Raw genomic sequence first — 19,074 nt, forward strand, 5'->3', positions numbered from 1 at the left:
AGCCATAATCCCCTTAGGAGCAAAAGGATCAGGTTTCCCTGAAATATTGCTCTGATAGCAGACAAAGATTACTAAATTGCTAACATTTCACAATGTTGCATCATTAAATTCTATTTTACCTGTAATATAGTTTCCTTTGTACAGTATAATTCAATTGGAATATCATTAATGTATTTGTGTCAACAGGCATAGCTTCCACACCCTGTGTTAAGTAAACTAGTCCATGATGAAGATTGCTGCCCACTGACATAATTGCCTGTTGCTGAGAGACTCAAACATAATCCTATTTAATACACTATTTCCCATAATTCCTGAATTATGCATTGAGTAATTTTTATTGCTTTAGAACCCAATTTGATTCAAAAAGGTTTTCTCTAAATAAGAACAAAACAATTATCTTGACGATGTTTCTGGAAGAAAAACACTGGCACGTTACATATTCCAAGTGTCTTTTGATTCAGCATTGAAAAACTCAGATGAAGGCCACATTTAACTTATGTTTTAAGTTTTTCTAAACATTTAAACAGCGAGAATGTCAAGAGCGTTCCAGAAAATATGAAACATGGCTGACTTTCTCCAGTGAATCCATATTTCCAATCCTACAGAGCTACAATATAAAGTATGGCAAACACATCTCCTCCATTGAACTCTCAGTGAGAACCAGGAACACAAGCTCAAGAAAGAGTTGTGTGGGTAACACTTCACTTGAAAACACAAACCATAATCTAATTAATTAGGTATGTTTATTAATTGCAGTGACAAGTGCATTTCCCAAAATCGTCTGAATGAAGACAATAACAAAACCAAAACTTCCTCTTGAGCTCAAACATTTAGCAGAAAAACACGGTGCCATATTGACCTACTTTTAAATGGACTGCATTTTAGCCTTTTCGGTTTCTGATGTGTTCTTTACCTATTTTTCTAACTTCCAATTTTGTTTTCCCTCCCAATATTAAGACCTCAATTAGAATATGATGATTACAAGTATGAAATTATATGATAGTATTTAGTATACATTAGTTTATACGTTTCTTTTTTTATGATTTTGATAATCCATCAGGTCTGCTTCTGTCTCCTCCCGTAATATGACCTCATCTCTACCACATTACCATGTCTGAGCAGGCTGATGACTGCCTTCATTAATAATCCAAGATTATTAACCCCTTCATTTTCTCTCTGATACGATTTCCCAAGATGGTCTGAGGAACAAATGGACTACAATCTCCACCCGACCAACTCCAATGTAGTGCATTCTGCTTAAACTATATGGGCTGTCGCAACAGTAAAATTGTTAGCTTCACCACTACAGCTTCTGACAGTTGCACAAATACCATGAGGAAAACAAATGTATCAAATGTATAAGTTGCGATACCCTGGTCCTGCACTGGGTGCGGTGCTGCAATGTTTCCCAAGAAACAACGCAGAATCTGTGATATTTTACATGTACTTCAATTCATCCTTTCCATAAAACCACTGAAAATGTAATGACTTGTTGAATGAGTAACCAAATGTTTAAAGGCATACTGATTAATAGTTGCTCCTGAACAACCACTTCTATCTTGACTAACTCGTCTTTTACGCCTGCGGTCGAACATCACTGTAAAATCCCGTTGATTTCATAATTTAAGTTTCGCCAATCAGTCATGTACGTGCTTTAATCTTTCAAACTTCTTCCTTCCGTCTGAACTTTTCCACTCCATGTGGTTGCTCAGCCCACAAGATGAGTTCAGCCTAATCTGAGATTCCTGACATCTGGCACATGACAGGGAAAAATCTCCCCTCATTACGGCTTTATGGCCAAGTTTCTGGGAGGACAGCAGGAAACTCTCTCTCTTTCAGGACATAGCAGGTAGAGATCATGTGATTCTTCACGCCCACTCGGCTAGTAATCAAAATTATGGCTTATCTCCCACCTCGGTGCCATTTTCCTACACAGCCCTCAAAAGCTTTGATTCCTTTAATATCCTGAAATCTATTTATCTCTGTTCTGAATGAATTTCATGACACAGCCTCCACAATCTCATAGGGTGGAGAATTCCAAAGATTCATCACCCTCTGAATAATGGAATATTTCCTTGCCTTGGTCCCACATGGCTCACTTCCTTTTATTCTGAGATCATGACCAGTGGTTGTAGTTTGAAATTTAAAAAACTGTGGATGCTGGAAATCAGACATAGAAGCAGAAAATGTTGGAAAAAGTCAAAGGATACCAAGTATTTTCTGTTTTTATTTCTAGTCTTTATCGCTTTCACCTTAAGGAAACATCCACCTCACATCCAGCCTGTAAGTATTTTGAAAAGAGGCCTCCTTTTAATCTTCTAAATCTTAGAGAAAATCAGGCACATCTACTCGATCTCCTCATACAGCAAACTACCACCCCTGCAGCCTGTTTTTGCTGCACTCCTTTCACTGCTAATACATCCTTTTTTTGTTAGGATAACAAAACTGAACACAAGAAAATTTGCCACTAAACAGAAACTTCATGCCATTGTTAAAGAAAAGTCGGCAGATATTTAATTATATAATTTATTTGGCCATAATTTATTTGCACGTGTGATAGTGAGCACTTCTTATCATGAGTTCCGCTCTTTATTTACACAAATAAAAAGAATGGTGTATGTATCTACCCATTCGTTGACAGTCAAAAAAATGTCTGTTTGAGACTTCATTGAGGTGCACCCCAGGCAAAATATATACAAGTGCGATTGAAGAAGACATTCAGATACAAGAATCTTTCACCCTGCCATCATGTACTTGTTTTCATTAAACCATGCTGCACAACCAAACATCTGTGGCTGGTTTGCAAGCAATTGTGAAAGCTCATTTAAGCAGTATTATTTTTTTATTCATTTGCACTGGGGCAATAGAAGGGGAAGAGAAGAAACATAGTTTGAAGCTTTTTGCAATATCATACAGGGAAGTTACAAATAATCACCCTGGATGCAGTCAAGCACGTAATTGTTTTTTCCACAACTGATTTCATCTTGTTCTTCAATAAAAACACTAACCTCTTTATTGTTAAGAAGCTCAGTGGTTTTATCTAATATCAATGTAATTAAATAAAATGCCAGTAAGAATGGATCTCCGAAAAGGAGACAGCAGCTTGTAACCTGGGCTTGTCAAAAACTTCAAGCTTTTATTATCATAAAAATACCCAGTGACCGATGCTACCCACATCAGCTACCCAGGGGAAATGGTGCTTATTATAGAATTTGATTATATTTTATTTATACATTCACAACCAAAGATGAGTGCATAAATCTGACAATAACCACAGGCCTATTAAGCAATTCATAAATATCCATTGCCCGTGGAAGCAACTGCAACTCCAAAACAGGCCACACTAAATGAACCTCACACTCTGGACAGAGAGCCACTCACCCGTTCCATCAAAGTAACAACAGAATAAAAATGAACATCACTGGAATTGTAAATTAAAGTCTTCATAATACAAGCAATACAAAATGAAATGTGCTCCATACTGACAACGTGCAGAAAATCAAAATCGCTAGGTAAATATCTAGGTTTTGAATTTCACATTTCAAAGAAGGGTGTCACAGGTTATGAAGAGAAGACAGGAGAATGGCGTTGAGAGGGAAAGATAAATCAGCCATGATTGAATGGCAAAGTAGACTCAATGATCCTGAATGGCCGAATTCTGCTCCCATAGCTTGTGAGCATTTGAACATTATGAACTGCAAATTTCAATTCGTTATTTGGCTTCTCTCATTTACTTTCTGTTACCCACTTTAATCCTGTATTATCCACTTGTCATTTCATCTTTCCAACCGATTACAGACATTTCTCTCCACCCTCTCCCTTTCTCTCTGCATCATAAAATGTGCTTTTGCTCCTAATGACCTTGATACATTATTTTTGTTCCACTCTTCATAGATCCTGTTGAGTATTTTGTTTATGAAAGAACTGCAGATGCTGGAAAAATCATTCAGAAGAAGGGTCTCGACCTAAAACGTCACCTATTCCTTCGTTCCATAGATGCTGCCTCACCCGCTGAGTTTCTCCAGCATTTTTGTCTACCCGTTGAGTACCTTGAGCATTTTCTCTTTAATTTCACAAATGGTATCCCCCATGAATGTGACGCACCTCTCCCTGTGCTTTCTGGACTGCCTGCAATTTTTATCTAATCATCGTCCTTCAACAGCTCTCCTTCATGGCCTAGCTGAGTAAGACTGGTCTGACGATTTCATTCTTATCTCTCAAACTGTAACCTAAGCATCTCGAGCAATGAATATTTAACACATTGCATATGTATCGAAAGAGCTAACCTTTTCCCCCCGGTTAACAATAACCGTATACAAAATACAAGAGATTTATTTATACATGAGAATACTTTCACACAAAACACAGCACAATGATTAAGCAACTGTAAAAGAACAACTGTACATACTGCACATCTTTGAAAGTGGTGTCACAGGTGGACAGAATGGTCAAGAAGGCTTTTGGCACATTGCTCTTCATCATTAAGATTATTGAGTATAGATGTTGCACAAGACATTAATGAGGTCACATTTAGGATATTACTAGACTAAGTGCAGACCTGTTGGGTCTGCTCCCCAACACAATATTCCACCACCCACGCATAGCCTCCAACTGCGCAGGCGCGGCTCATTTCCCCTCATCCCCCAGCACTCCATCCCCCTCTCCTTTCCCCTCTCCTCCTCCAATCCCTCCCTCAACTCCCCCTCCCTCTCCCCTCAGTCACACCCTCCCTCCCTCCATAACGCCTCTCCCAACCCCCCTCCTACCCTCTATCCCCCACCTCCCCCACTGCCAGCCTCTCCCGCTATTCCCCACTCCCTACCTCCCCCACAACTTCTCTCCTCTCCCTCTATTCCCCCTCCTCCCCTTCCCCACCTCTCCATCCCTACCCCCTCCTTTCCATCAATCCCCCCACACTCCCTCCTCACCTGCCCAGAAAACTTTCCCCTCTCCTCCTCCCCTCCCCCAATCCCTCCCTCCCTCCATGAAAAGCAGCATCTGCAGTTCCTTCAGTCACTCATTGTTAGCTCTGGTTTAGATCCAGTTGACTTGAAGATTGGACCAATTTGCACCGTGTGTGTGTGTATGCGTGTGTGCGTGTTACTCATACTCCGCATAAACTGCTCGGCCACCCTGCAACCCGACTCTCCCTCCCTCCCTCTGCCCATTCTGGCTCGGCCCATTCCCACCTACCTGCCCGCCTGCTGCCACTGCTGGTCTAAACTGCGGGGGGGGGGGGGGGGAGGAGTGGAGTCGGTGTTCGTCACCGGGACCGCCATTGCTGCAGAGGGCGGGCGGGGGAGAGGTGTGAGTGATGAGGGGTGAGTGATGAGGGGGAGAGAGACGTGACCAGGGCCTTCACTGAACCCCTCCCACGGCCGCCGCCGGTGGTGGGGGAGACGATAGACAAGTTACTGTGAGGAGGGGAGATAGGAGGTTGTGAATGAGGCGGGAGAGGCCGCGGTGCAGGAAGGGGCGTTGCCTTCCTAGCCGTGGCATTGACTGACGGGAGTGGAGACCAATCTGCGTGGCGTTGACTGACAGCAGAAGAGACCAAACTGCGCATGCGTGGTTTTTAAGATTTTAAACCTTAATAACTTTTTAAATGTACGATTGATCGGAACAAAACTTATTGCACCTTCAGCACAGGAGATTGATGAGTCGGGTAGCGAAAAATTGTAGCGCTATCTTGTACTGTTTTTGCACAAATAGCAAAACCACGCAAACCGGAAGAGCACAAGTTCAGAGTTTTAGTTATGTATAGATGTTCAGTTTTGGACACCCTATAACAGGAAAGATGTTGCTAAGCTGGAAAGGATGCAGTGAGTATTAACAAAGATCTTGCTTGGACTTGAGTGCCTGAGCTCCAGGGAGAGGACTCTATACCTTGGAGCGCAGGAGGATGAGGGGTGATCTTATTGACGTGTATAAGATTATAAATCGATTGGGTAAATGCACTGATTTTTACCCAGAGTAAGGGGATCAAGAATCAGTGGACATAGACTTAATGTGAGGAGGGGGAAGATTTAATAACAACTTGAGCGGCAACTTTTTTTTGTTCACAAAGGATAGTTGGGGCAAGCTGCTGGAGGAGGAACAATCACAATGTTTAAGAAACATGGTTTACAGGGATATGGGTCAAACGCAAGCAGATGGGACTAGGGTAGATGGGCATGTTGGTTGGTGTGGCAAGTTGGGCTGATGGGCCTGCTGTTTGATTCTATCACTATGAAATTTCAAGATGAAAGGGCCAGGAATCAAGCCTTGGTATGGCAAAGCACCCAAAAATCTATTTAACTACATTGAAGACAGTGAAAGCTACATTGTCGAGTCTCTGCAGCAAACAATGCTGGCTGTGTTGAGAGAAATTTTATGGGGAAGAGATTTCTGCTGAGTGTCAAAAACAACTTCACAATGAATGACAATGAGGGTAACTTGAAATTAAAAACAATTAAGAACAGAACCACATTAGAGTTGATAAAAGCTAAAAAGGATTGCTGAAGTTAGGGCTCCACAGAGAAGGAGGAATTTTGTGTTTCTATTTGAGCTGATTAAATAAAAGTTCTGACTCTCGAGAGAATTCATGCATAAACAGTATCTTGCTTCCAGATGACATTGCTGATGAGAGCTTATTAACAACAAAGAGAAAGAGACTGAGAATAATGTTTAGAAATGCATGCTTAGTTACCATCACTAGACAAAATTTGACAAAACTATAAACAAATATGAGCTAAGGCAGTAACATGGTTGTGGGATTGAGGCGGAGAGGTAAAGGATGATATTTACACCAAAGAGGATATTTACATCAAACAGAAAAAAATCATGTGGCTGTGTATTTCAGTCAAAAGCATTTAACTGGACGTGCAAATTTGACCTGCACACCATTTTTTCCCTTTTTCTCTCTCAGTATGAAATACAATCATATAATCATGTAGGTCTTCTAACCAACGAAATAATCACACTCATTCCACTTTATGCAGATTACTATAGAGAATAAGACTGTAAAAGCACTCACCTGATCTCCTTTAATCCTTCACGCTGGATGACTTGGAGGATCTCTTTGTGGCTCATGGGTGTATTTCGGTACTTCTCCAGTACCTGATAAAGATGCACAGCAATGTCAGCTTCAAATGTGTATTCCCGCGTGGTTACCACACTTATGAGGAGCATCCAGTAAATATCTAATAATTCAAAGCTAAACTTAGAAATATTCTGTTCCAGTTACAAAAGTGTCTTTTTTTAAATAGCATTTTCAAACTATAAGATGTGACGTTCAATTAATAGACAATTATCTTTCAATAGTGATATTACGGAGATTATATATTTTTTACAACTACTAAGTAGTGATGAACACTGTCTTCCAAAAAAATGTAAAATAAATTGCAGGCTTTCAATACTTATCAGAAGATTCCACTTCCCCTGAAAGAAGTAAAATGAACACATTTGTTGATTACAAAACATTCAATGGATCCTCCAGTCAAGATATTACGTTATTCTTTTTTTTGGAAAAGTTCAAAGATAAAGTTGTGAGTATTCTAAGGTAGAACTTCGACTACATTCTATCTTTGTCCGCCCACTCCCCTGACATCAGACTGAAGAAAGATCTCGACCCAAAACGTCACCCATTCCGTCACTCCAGAGATGCTGCCTGGCCCGCTGGGTTACTCCACCATTTTGCGTCTACCAGCATTCACTGGTTAGTTGACTCACCAGTGTTATTACAAAGTTAATTGCCTACCCTGGGAGTCATCTTCCATATGATATGAGAGAATTTCACATTCTACATAGATATATAATCTGCTTTCATATGAGGCAAATCTAGCGAATGATATTGGAAAATAACTATAATCTCAAGAATGCAATTTTCCATAATCGGAGAATGGACTTTAATCAAAAGTACCTACAAACCTTGAATACATCACACATACTTTGTCCTCATGCTGACTGTGAATGTCTAATAAATGAGCATGTTTGCAGGCATTGCCAGAAAGATATTTATGCAAGACTCAGAGAAGCCACCCTGAGAGTTGCAAAACAATATTGCTCATATCTTTCCTGGTATGTTTCCTAATGAATTATTTCTTCGGCCTGTGCAGCAAATTTTAACATTCCCGTGGTGGGTCATTTACCACGAAGAAAGCAATCATGCTGAAGTATGGATTGTCCTCATTTCTGAAGATTATGCAATACTGAAACATCACAAAATGCATCTTGGCTATCAGTGATTCATGTTGCAGATTGGAGATGAAGAAATCAGGGCCAAGCCATGATGTGGGGAACGGAAGCCTCTGTTACCTCTGCCAAGTCAATTGAGATCAACAGAAGCAATAATATCAGCAATAATATTTAAAACTGAAGTGATAAATCATAGGACTGCAATGAAGAAATAGAACACAAATCTTTGGGGTAAACTAACTAAATCAAAAATCCTGCTGACAGCCAACAGCAGGGTTGAACAAAGGAGGTTTCATGTATTTTATGACATTAAATTTATTACAGCAAAATGGAAGTGTAGGTAAAAAAAACTAAAGATGGTAATTTCTTCAACTGTTCCATTGTCTGAATGCAATCTATATTGTACAAGTATATTGAACAAATAAACTTCTACATTTCTTACGTTAATGACTATCGGCTATGCGCAAGGCTGTACCACAGGACGATACTCTTTTTGTGCAATGATGATGTGGCCAGCAATCAAAAATCCCATATTATGCCATAAATACAAGTCATTTCAAATAATTGATCTCCTGTTGTTTTTTCTCATTAACTCTCAACTACAGGCAATTTTCAGAAAGTTACATCATTTCAAAGTTTGTCGAGTATACGTTAACAAGAGTCAGTTCTTTTAAGCACCTTTCAAGTACCAACATAAGTTCCAAACAGTCAAGAATGCATTGGTGTCTTCAAAGTAATTACCGAAAACAAAGTGCTGGAAACACTTAGCAGATCAGGCAACATCTGTAGAGTGAAATAGTTGTACGATTCCAGCATTTGCTATTGTAATTTTGTATTTCAAGCATCTACATTTCTTTTTATTTTCCCTAATATTTGAATGCCATTAAATCAGAAGGTTCTACTGCATGTGCAGGCTTGCAAATAGGAGACTTGACTTTGGTAAAACTGCTCTGCAAACTTACTTTACTGCAAGTGGGTGGACAGTGCAAGTAATTAAAAAGCCATCTTAGTGGTCATAGAGTCACAGAAAGATATCGATCGGAAACAGGGCATTCGGCCCACTGAGTCCGCGCCAACCGTTGAACATCTTCAGAAAGTTGATAACAAACATAGGAAGCAAAGTTATAAATGGGAACCAGCTTACAAATTATTGACTGTCCCGATACCTACAAACACTGATCGAGTTTTAAAACCACACGGTGCTGCTAGTTTAATAAAAGACACTCAGTATTACAACAGCAGAAACAAAGTTACATTGCTGGAGATGTAACTAAACGGAACTGCAGATGCTGGTTTATACCAAAGAGATAGACACAAAATGCTGGAGTAACTCAGCAGAATTAATTTTACTTTCCCCCCACTCTCCCTTTGACAATCGGTCTAAGAACGGTCCCCCGCCCCAAAATATCACCCATCCATTTACATTGCAGGCTGCCTCTTGACTCGCTGGCATAGGGGACCGTGATCACCAAGTACACACAAAGAACTGCAGATGCCGATTAATACACAAAAGAAGAAGGGAAGAAGATTGAACTTGTTTTGCCTTCCATCACAGTGAGGAATGTGGGGGAGTCGCTGTGGTGGATGTTTATGTTAAAAATGTATTTGCTCTTTCTTGGTATGGCTGAATGGCAATTTGAATTTGAATTGAATGTACCTTCATTGGTTCATGTGAGAATAAACAAACCTTGAAAAGGACACAAAATGATGGAGTGACTCAGTGGGTCAAGCAGCATCCCTGGAGAACATGGTTAGATGACATTTAAGGTCAAGACCCTTCGGCAGACAGAAGCTTCAGGAATCAAGTACCCAAAGTCTCCACAAAAAAAAATTGCTTTGTTAAAAACAAAGCTGTACACAAAATCTCCAAGCCCCCTCTCTTCACCTTCATTGGTTTATTTAATTTGCCATTGTATTTTTGTGCTCCCCACCCAACAAAATACTATTTGCTCCCAAAATCCCATGTCACTGTAAGTGCAAAAATATTTCTAATGCAGGTGTGTAAGTTTGACCAGCGGGTGCCACTCTGATCTGTTGCTAAAGACTGTGGATTCATGTCACAAGCAGATTCCAAGAACATAGACAAATCTGACACTGATTCAGTGCTACAGTGCCCTCCATAATGTTTGGGACAGACCCATTATTTAGTTATTTGCCTCTGTACTCCACAATTTGAGATTTGTAATTTTAAAAAAATCACATGTGGTTAAAATGCACATTGTCAGATTTTATTAAAGGTTTTTTTTACACATGTTGGTTTCACCATGTAGAAATTACAGCACCATAATGTTTGGGACACATGGGTTCACAGGTGTTTGTAATTGCTTAGGTGTGTTTAGGTATGTTGCCTCCTTAATGCAGGTATAAGAGACCTTTCAGCACCTAGTATTTCCTCCGGTCATTCCATCACCTTTGGAAACTTTTATTGCTGTTTATCAACATGAGGACCAAAGTTATGCCAATGAAAGTCAAAGAAGCCATTATGAGACTGAGAACCACGAATAAAACTGTTTGAGGCATCAGCTGAACCTTAGATTTACCAAAATCAACTGTTTGGAACATAATTAAGAAGAAAGAGAGCACTGGTGAGCTTACCAATCGCAAAGGGCCAAGGAAGACCTCCACAGCTGATGACAGAAGAATTCTCTCTATAATAAAGAAAAATCCCCAAACCCCTGTCCGACGGATCAGAAACACACTTCAGGAGTCAGGTGTGGATTTGTCAATGACCACTGTCCGCCGAAGACTTCATGAACAGAAATACAGAGGCCACACTGCAAGATGCAAACCACTGGTTAGCTGCGTAAATAGGATGGTTAACCCAATTAAGCATGCCTTTTATATGCTGAAGAGAAAACTAAAGGGGACTAACCCCCAAAGCATAAGCTAAAGATGGCTGCAATACAGGCCTGGCAGAGCATCACCAGAGAAGACACCCAGCAACTGGTGATGTCCATGAATCACAGACTTCAAGCAGTCATTGCATACAAAGGATATACAACAAAATACTAAACATGACTACTTTCATCTACATGACATTGATGTGCCCCAAACATGACGGTGCCCTTAAATGGGAGGACTATGTATAAACACAGCTGTAATTTCTGCATGGTGAAACCAAAGTGTATAAAAATGGCCTTTATTAAAATCTGACAATGTGCACTTTAACCACATGTGATTTTTGCTATTACAATCTCAATTTGTGGAGTACAGAGGCAAACAAATAAATGATGAGTCTTTGTCCCAAACATTATGGAGGGCACTGTATATAGGTTCCACCATTAAACAAGTTCAAATCTAAAGAGCCGGACATTCTCCTTGGTTTTTTTTTTACTAAATATTAACCATAACTGAGAACCAAAAGGTCACTGCTAGCCAGTAGTCTTAATGATAACAGTTAAAGCATGGATGAATTGTATGTAACAACTATCATGATTTGATAAGGAGATAGACTTAAACTTGCAAAAGGACAATTTATGGCTCATATCACTTAAAATCAGATGAATGACGATGAAATACTGCAAAACAATTTATTATATATAATTTTCCCAAATGGACTGAAGCACATTCTGTACCCAGTGAATAAGCAGCAAATACCAGTGTATGCAGGATAGCTATTTATTGCTGTGTAAGAGTGGCAGCCTCAAGAAGGGTTGCTCGTGGTAAGGAGATGCTGTACAAATGCAAACTCTTCATCTAACTACAAATGAATAAAACAGGACCTCATTAAAATGCAAGCCAAAAAAGTTCAAAACATTTCCTCTTTGTTTTCCAGTCTTTGTTCATTTCCCCATATGTCAAAATTTTCAAGTGTTGAGTAAAAATACCAAGAGCTGTCCTTAGGAAATGAATAGTAATTAAATAGCCGTTAATGCTTCTTGGAATTCTGCTTTTGTTTGCATGTATTTAAAGATTTAAAGAAAGCATTGTACTTGTCATATTGCGTAGCTTACTTTTTTAACCTGTGGTTCATATTGTCTGGTTTCTTTTACCTAGAGAGAACAAACCTCAAGTGTTCCTCTGTGGTTTTATGGATTAAAAAAAAAGATTTGGTACAATTCAGACATGTCAAAGTACAGATGGAATCCTCTACATGTTTCACATGGTCTATTTTTAACTAATCATTGGGTCCGATTTCAATTTGAATACTACCTAACCTATTGGATACACAACAACCAATAATTGACTTGAATCCTTGGATCTTTAAAAGTTGGTACACTCTCAACGAACGTTGCTGTGATTATTTACTTCCAAATAACTTTTGAAAGCAGAGCTCAAGGGACTGACCAAAGAGTCACGAAAGGGTTTTGAATTAGACGGAGGGCAAAGAGTTGGCTGGTCATGGGCTTCTCATCAATGTCTCTAGGCCCTATACTGGAAGTTGCTAGCTGGTGGCAGGACATGACCAGAAGAGAAGGTTCCAAATTTGTTATTTTTCTCTACTCCAGTTTAATGGGAGAAATGTTGTATTGTCAGTGGAAACGTTAATTTCAAAGGTTTCAAAGGTCTTTTATTGTCACGTGTACCAATTAAAGTTAGTGATATTCAAATTACCATACAGGCATATAAAAGCAACAAGACATACAACTACATAAAAGTTAACATAAACATCCACCACAGTGGATTCCCCACATTCTTCACTGTGATGGAAGGCAACAAAGTCCAATTTTCGTCCCTCTTTATTCTCCTGCGGTCAGGGCAGTCGAACCATCCGTCGGGGAAATCGAAGCTCCCGCAGCCGGTGGTCGAAGCTCCCGTTCCGAGGTCAATCCTCGACAGGGATGGCCCGCTCCACGATGGTACGTCCCGCAGGCTCCCGCGGTTGGAGTTTCCAAATTGATCTCCAGGCCGCCAACTCCTCGATGTTAGGCCGCAGTGCGGACAGAGATACGATACGAGGGTAAAAAAAAAATCGGTTCTCCGTCGAGGTAAGAGATTTAAAAAGTTTCCCACCCACCCCCCCCCCCCCCCCCCCCCCCCCCCCCCCCCCCCCCCCCCCCCCCCCCATAAAACAAGCTAAAGAACTCGAAAACATACATTTAACACGTACTATTAAAACAATAAAGAAGGAAGGGACAGACAGACTTTTGGCGAGAGAGCCATTTCGGAGTACAGACCCAGATTGTGTCAAGAACTATTGACATGATTATTTTCTTTAGGCCTTTTACTGAAAGATGGTATTTAGTAATATGCGCCATTATTTCTCATTTTTAATCCATAAATATTGCTGAACTAAATTGCCACCTGGAAACTTTTGATTTATGTTGGTATAATAACTAAACTAGCCCAGGGGCACTTGTCCAAATGACTTATTAAGCTGCTGTAGCGAGACCCATTCCAAATTTTCTGTAGGCAACAACATGATAGATGAGACATGGCATGATACTAGTTCTCATTCACCATCATTTGACTCAGTTTATTTGTTTTAACTTCCACTCCATTTTTTCTCAATGCAGTTTCCTTTGTGCCCAACATCATATTTATATGTGGTGCTCCATTAATAACGTAACTCTTGAAATGAAATAAAATAGGTTACAAATCTACTTAAAGCATGTAGATTTCTAAAACTGAACTAAACTGTCACAGTGACAAGTTAATCTGACAATTTGGGAAGTGATACAAGATTTAGCAACAATGTAATGCTTAAACCACAGCAATAATAGATTGTTTCTACCAGTGCCTTAAACAAGGGTTCCAAACAGATAAACGGTGGGAAAGATGTTTTATGAGAAGAACATTAAGAGCCATTAAGGAGTAAGCCAATTATGAAGCACTGCAGAAATGATTGATGACAAAAAAAAAATCGGCAACTAGTTCCAAAGGAAAAGACAGTTAAAACATGAAGGAAACATTCAGAGGCATCTGAAGGAAACACACCGGACCTCCTGATTTTAATTCTGTGCCGTTAAATGCAAGAAAAGACAATAAATAATGCCAACAAAGCACAACCTCTAACAAAATTCAGTTTAACCCACTATACTTTGTGCTGTAGAAACTGAAAAAAGGTTTCCACCAATGTGGAGCACACATTTCAGGAGAAGTAAATCACAATGTAAAATATACTGACCACTCTAGAGTTGCCGAGCTCACAGAGAGTGAATAACTACTTCACGCTGGAATTTTCCATGGTGAAGACTGTGTTTCACGTGTTTGCTCACATGAGCTCATTCTATTGGCAAGCATTTGTGGATTAAAGATACAAAAGGTGAACATGGTATTTTCAACTTAAAACCTCTGAGCACTTAAAAGCATAGTTTAGCTTTTACAGTATTTGTTTCTTACCATGTGCAAGTTTTCAAAACACCATTTCCCTAATTTTCTACATACACACAACTGAAATTATTCCCCTCAAACAAGTAAACAAGAGTCATGTGAATTTATTCAATTTTTCAGGCAGCAAAGCTGTCTCACTTCACAACAGGAAAAGCAAATGGACCAAACATTACAGGAACTTGGAAAAAAAACTGCTTCAACACCAAGTGACAATGCCAAACAACTCTGCCCTCTGCTGTTACAATAATAGGCAGAAATGCAAATAAAGAATTTGGGCATTTTTTTTGCAACTATTCAAACAGGATGGTCCCTCATCTTTTGCAAATATGTACATTCCAGCTGCAACAATTACCCACAGTTGTCACTGGGATTTCAGTGCAGATAAGGTGTGTGGTATTTTCACCTATAGCCAAATGAACTGTAATTTTCATCGTAAGGTTTCCTTCCTCCCACCTCTGACAACTCACTCATCGCATAGACAGTTCACAAGTACCTTCTTCACACATTTTTTCCCCTCCCTACGACCTTACTTCCTCTTCACCCTCCCTACTGTGACCCTACCACCCCTCCACCCTCAGACCCTTCCTCCTCTCCCCCTTTCCCACTGTGACTCTGCCACCTCACCCACGACCCTACCTCCTCTCCTCCCATCCCAGTGTGACCTTACCTCTGCTCCCCCTCCCCATTCTGATCTACCTTCTCTCCCCCTCCCCACAACCCTGCCTCCGCTCCCCCATCTCCATGATCCTCCCTCCTTCCCCGTCCACCATGCTAACCCTGCCAACGGCCCATCACCCGATCTACTCCTCCCTCTCACTGCGACCCTATCCTGCCCCACGCGACTCTACCACCTACCCGTGCATTATGATCCCACCCCTCTAAGCAACCAAACTGTCTTTCCATTCATAATGTTCCCTATACCTTTCCCTTTATCCCACCTCCTCTGCTCCCCCTGTGACCCCACCGTCTCTCCGCTCACCGTGACCTCAGGGAGTTCTAATCTCATCACCATGACCTACCTCCTCACTATCAGTCAGTTTAACATGATCGTACAATTGGCATTTTCTCATTTGAGACACAGGAAATGCCAATCCACTGCTGACGGACAAAATAAACTACAAATGACTGACCTTTAATACTTGAATGACGTGGCCACATGCAGACACTTCACAAACAGAAGCGGATACCTTAAGAGGAAGGATGCACCACACCAGCTGGTGAAAATAAACATGCGTCAACTCCCATAAAGGTGAGGCTGAACGTCAATTCTACTCTGAAAAACTCACTTGAGCACTTGGAGCTGGTCCACACATGGGGATCATCTAGATTGCCAGTTCTTCTGAGTGAGACACGCTCTAGCATGACGGAATCCACTTCCAACCTGTCACATAGCCACGTACAGAATCTGGAGCCAATCCTTTCTATCATGTGACCACGTACATATTAATGCAAAACAGACCAATCAAGGACTGGGGAAAGACCGGTATAATCGTATTACAGCAAATGACATCCACTAAAGGAATGCACAAGGATGATGAATTAATAACTGCACAGTTGATGGCAAGTATACAAAACATTTAACATACTTAATAAGTTCCAAGACTTATCTGTGCAGAAAAAGATACAAAAATTATCTGCAACAGTAGGATGGAAACTTGGGACAGTTTCTCAACTTGAGACTTGGATTTCTATTTATTCATTATCACTCGTATGTACGTCACTCGGCCAGGAGATCAACATCTAGGGTGTTGAGGACCTGCCCTTCCTGAACAAATGCAGGGTGCGAGGTAACTGTACATTGCCATGGGTAGAGCTTCTAATATAAAATAGTGAGCACATTGTAAGGGGGAAATTTATTTCCAACTAAGCATGTTCAATGACTGCACTCTACAGCATTATGAGTATCCATGTGATAGGTATCCTTGTCTTTCCAGGAGGTTCATGTCAAAGCAGCTCCTTCTAATGTGGAGGAAGAGTTTGAGGAATGGCATGGACTGCAGTCATTCCATTGAAGTTGGACAAATGGTTAAAGCTCAGTAATTTTATTGCCAATGCTGCTGTCGTGAAATGCAGTCTGGAGAATGAAACCGTACTTCTTCTCAATCATATCTGCAAGTAGAAAGGATTCAGTGCCTCAGAAGTAGAAACGAGTGGCAGATACAATCTCCAACCTGGCCCTGCAGCCCCAGCAAGTGCCTGGTTGTTCATTTCCTGGACAGCATGATGCCATTTCGGGGAAACAGCAATGGCAATGCAATTAAATAAAATGGGAAATTATGTGTTTACCAAATGGTGGCAAGAACCAGCTATGATCAGGCAGGGACTGGCACCCTGACCGGACATTTAGAAACTCCTCAATTCATTGACGCCTACCCCTTTCCCCCTCTGGTATTACACTCTATTACTATGGGTAGCAAACCGTTGCTGATTATTACGGGTGTCAAGGGTTGTGGGGAGAAGGCAGGAAAATGGGGTTAGGGGTGATAGATAGATCAGCCACGATTGAATGGCGGAGTAGACTTGATAGGCGCAGAATTAGGCCATTCGCCCCATCACATATGACCTTACCGTGCACAGCCTTAAGCTCGGCTCACATTGTGGCAAGATGGTTTATAGAAGCCACAGAGCGGGTCTACTGAGTGGCTCGGTGGCGCTGCGGTGGAGTTGATGCCTTACAGCGCCAGTGATCCGGGTTCAACCCCAACCTCGGGTGTTGTCTGTACGGAGTTAGTACGTTCTCCACGTGACTTGCGTGGGTTTTCGCCAGGTGCTCCGGTTTCCTTCCACACTCCAAAGACATATTAGTTTGTAGGTGAATTGGCTTCTGTAAGCTGTAAATTGGCCCGAGTGTGTAGGATAACGTTAGTGTACAGGAAGATCGCTGGTCGTCGTAGACTCAGTGGGCCGAAGGGCCTGTTTATGTGCTGTGCCTCCAATGTCTAAAGTAAAGTCTACAGTGAGAAACTCCCTCTGGCGAGATCCTAGATCCATGGCATCTCTCCATCAGGAATCCTATGGCATTTTGCTCCATAAGGCTTTGTGACCATGTGGAAATTGAGCTTGCTACCACGACCAGGTCAGGTGAAAATAAGGAACCAAAAATAGATGGGAAAGTCTTTTGTTTACAAGATACTGCACACTGGCTCTTGTACAACGGGCACTGCAGATGACCACAGGACAAATAAGACTGACAAACTTCTCAAGTGCATAGATTCTGTCTATTGTCTGGATACCATTCGGTAATCTGGTTAAAAGAGGAGGGGGAATTTCATTGTTGGTTAAGGAGGATATCACGGCTGTGTTCAGAGGTGACATTACGGACGGTTCATCTAGTGAGGCTATATGGGTGGAGCAGAGGGACAAGAAAGGGATGATAACCTTGTTGGGGGTGTACTACAGACCCCCGAATAGTCAACGGGAATTAGAAGAGCAAATGTGCCAGGAGATTGCAGACAGCTGCAGGTCAAATAAGGTTGGTGTAGTAGGGGGTTTCAACGTTCCCAACATAGATTGGGAGAATCATAGCGTGAAGGGTTCAGATGGGGTGCAATTCCTCAAAGGTTTTTTCTTAAACAGTATGTAGAGGCCCTCACACATGAGAGGGCAACGCTGGATCTAGTATTGGGAAATTTGGAAGGGCAAGTTAATGAAGTGTGTGTGGAGGAACCTTTTGGGACCAGTGACCACAGTTTGATTAGGTTTAAGATAATTATGGATCGGGCCGGAGAGAGTCCACGTGTTAAAATGCTCAACTGGGGTAAGGCCAACTTTGAGGATATGAGAGAAGGTCTCGCTCAAGTTGACTGGAGCAGGTTATTTGAGGGAAAGGAACATCGGCCAAGTGGGATGTTTTTAAAAGTGTTCTGAAGAGAGCTCAGGATGTGTACGTCCCCGTTAGAGTGAAAGGCAAAGCAGGCAAACGTAAGGAAGCTTGGCTGACGAGGGATATAGAGGCATTGGTTAAGAATAAAAAGGACACATGGGACAGGTACAGACAGCTGTGATCAAGTGCATCCCTGGAGGAGTTTCGGGAACTAAGGAGCAAACAAAAAAGATCAGAAGGTAGCATAAAATACAATCCCAAAAGATTTTATGAATAGATTAGATTAAGTGCAGACTAGTTGGGTCTGCTCCCCAATGCAATATTCCACTACTCATGCATAGCTCCCAACTGCGCATATTTTTTAGTCGAAGCCGGTTGCGATGCTAGTTGAAGGTGGTTGCCGGAGGTTGCAGGTAGTGAAAGGTCTTACCTTCCACTACTTGCAACCTTCGGCAACCACCTGCAACCTCTGGCAACCACCTTCAACTAGCATCGCAACTGGCTTCGACAAAATAATTACCAATTTTTAAAACGGCAACCTATTTTTAGTTGCGGCAAGTTTTGAATTTTTTGAAATAATCGCAGGAACATAGAAGAAGCGGAAACCACTTTCGACCATTAGGGAGACTGACAAAAACCTCCGGGAACCGCACGGAAACCTTGGGTGGGGTGCAAAGTCTCCAGACGTTTCCGTTCAGGTTTCTTAAGTGGGACAGGGGCATTACACTCCTTAAAGGAGGTTTTGATAACATCCTAATATCTTTCACCTACATCTGTCATGGCAGAGGTTGGAACGGTGTCTC

At 41.3% G+C, this 19,074-nt stretch overlaps 1 protein-coding gene across 1 annotated transcript in view; it reads right to left on the reverse strand.

Annotated features, from left to right (window-relative positions):
• LOC129697170 (putative Polycomb group protein ASXL2) overlaps positions 1–19,074 on the reverse strand; it is a 176,782-nt gene that overhangs the window by 93,934 nt on the left and 63,774 nt on the right. Inside the window, 1 exon segment of the mRNA XM_055635475.1 lies at positions 7,016–7,098. Within this exon segment, the coding sequence (XP_055491450.1) occupies positions 7,016–7,098 (83 nt within the window).

Source organism: Leucoraja erinacea, chromosome 5, assembly GCF_028641065.1.
Source record: "Leucoraja erinacea ecotype New England chromosome 5, Leri_hhj_1, whole genome shotgun sequence".
Lineage (NCBI taxonomy): Eukaryota > Metazoa > Chordata > Chondrichthyes > Rajiformes > Rajidae > Leucoraja > Leucoraja erinaceus.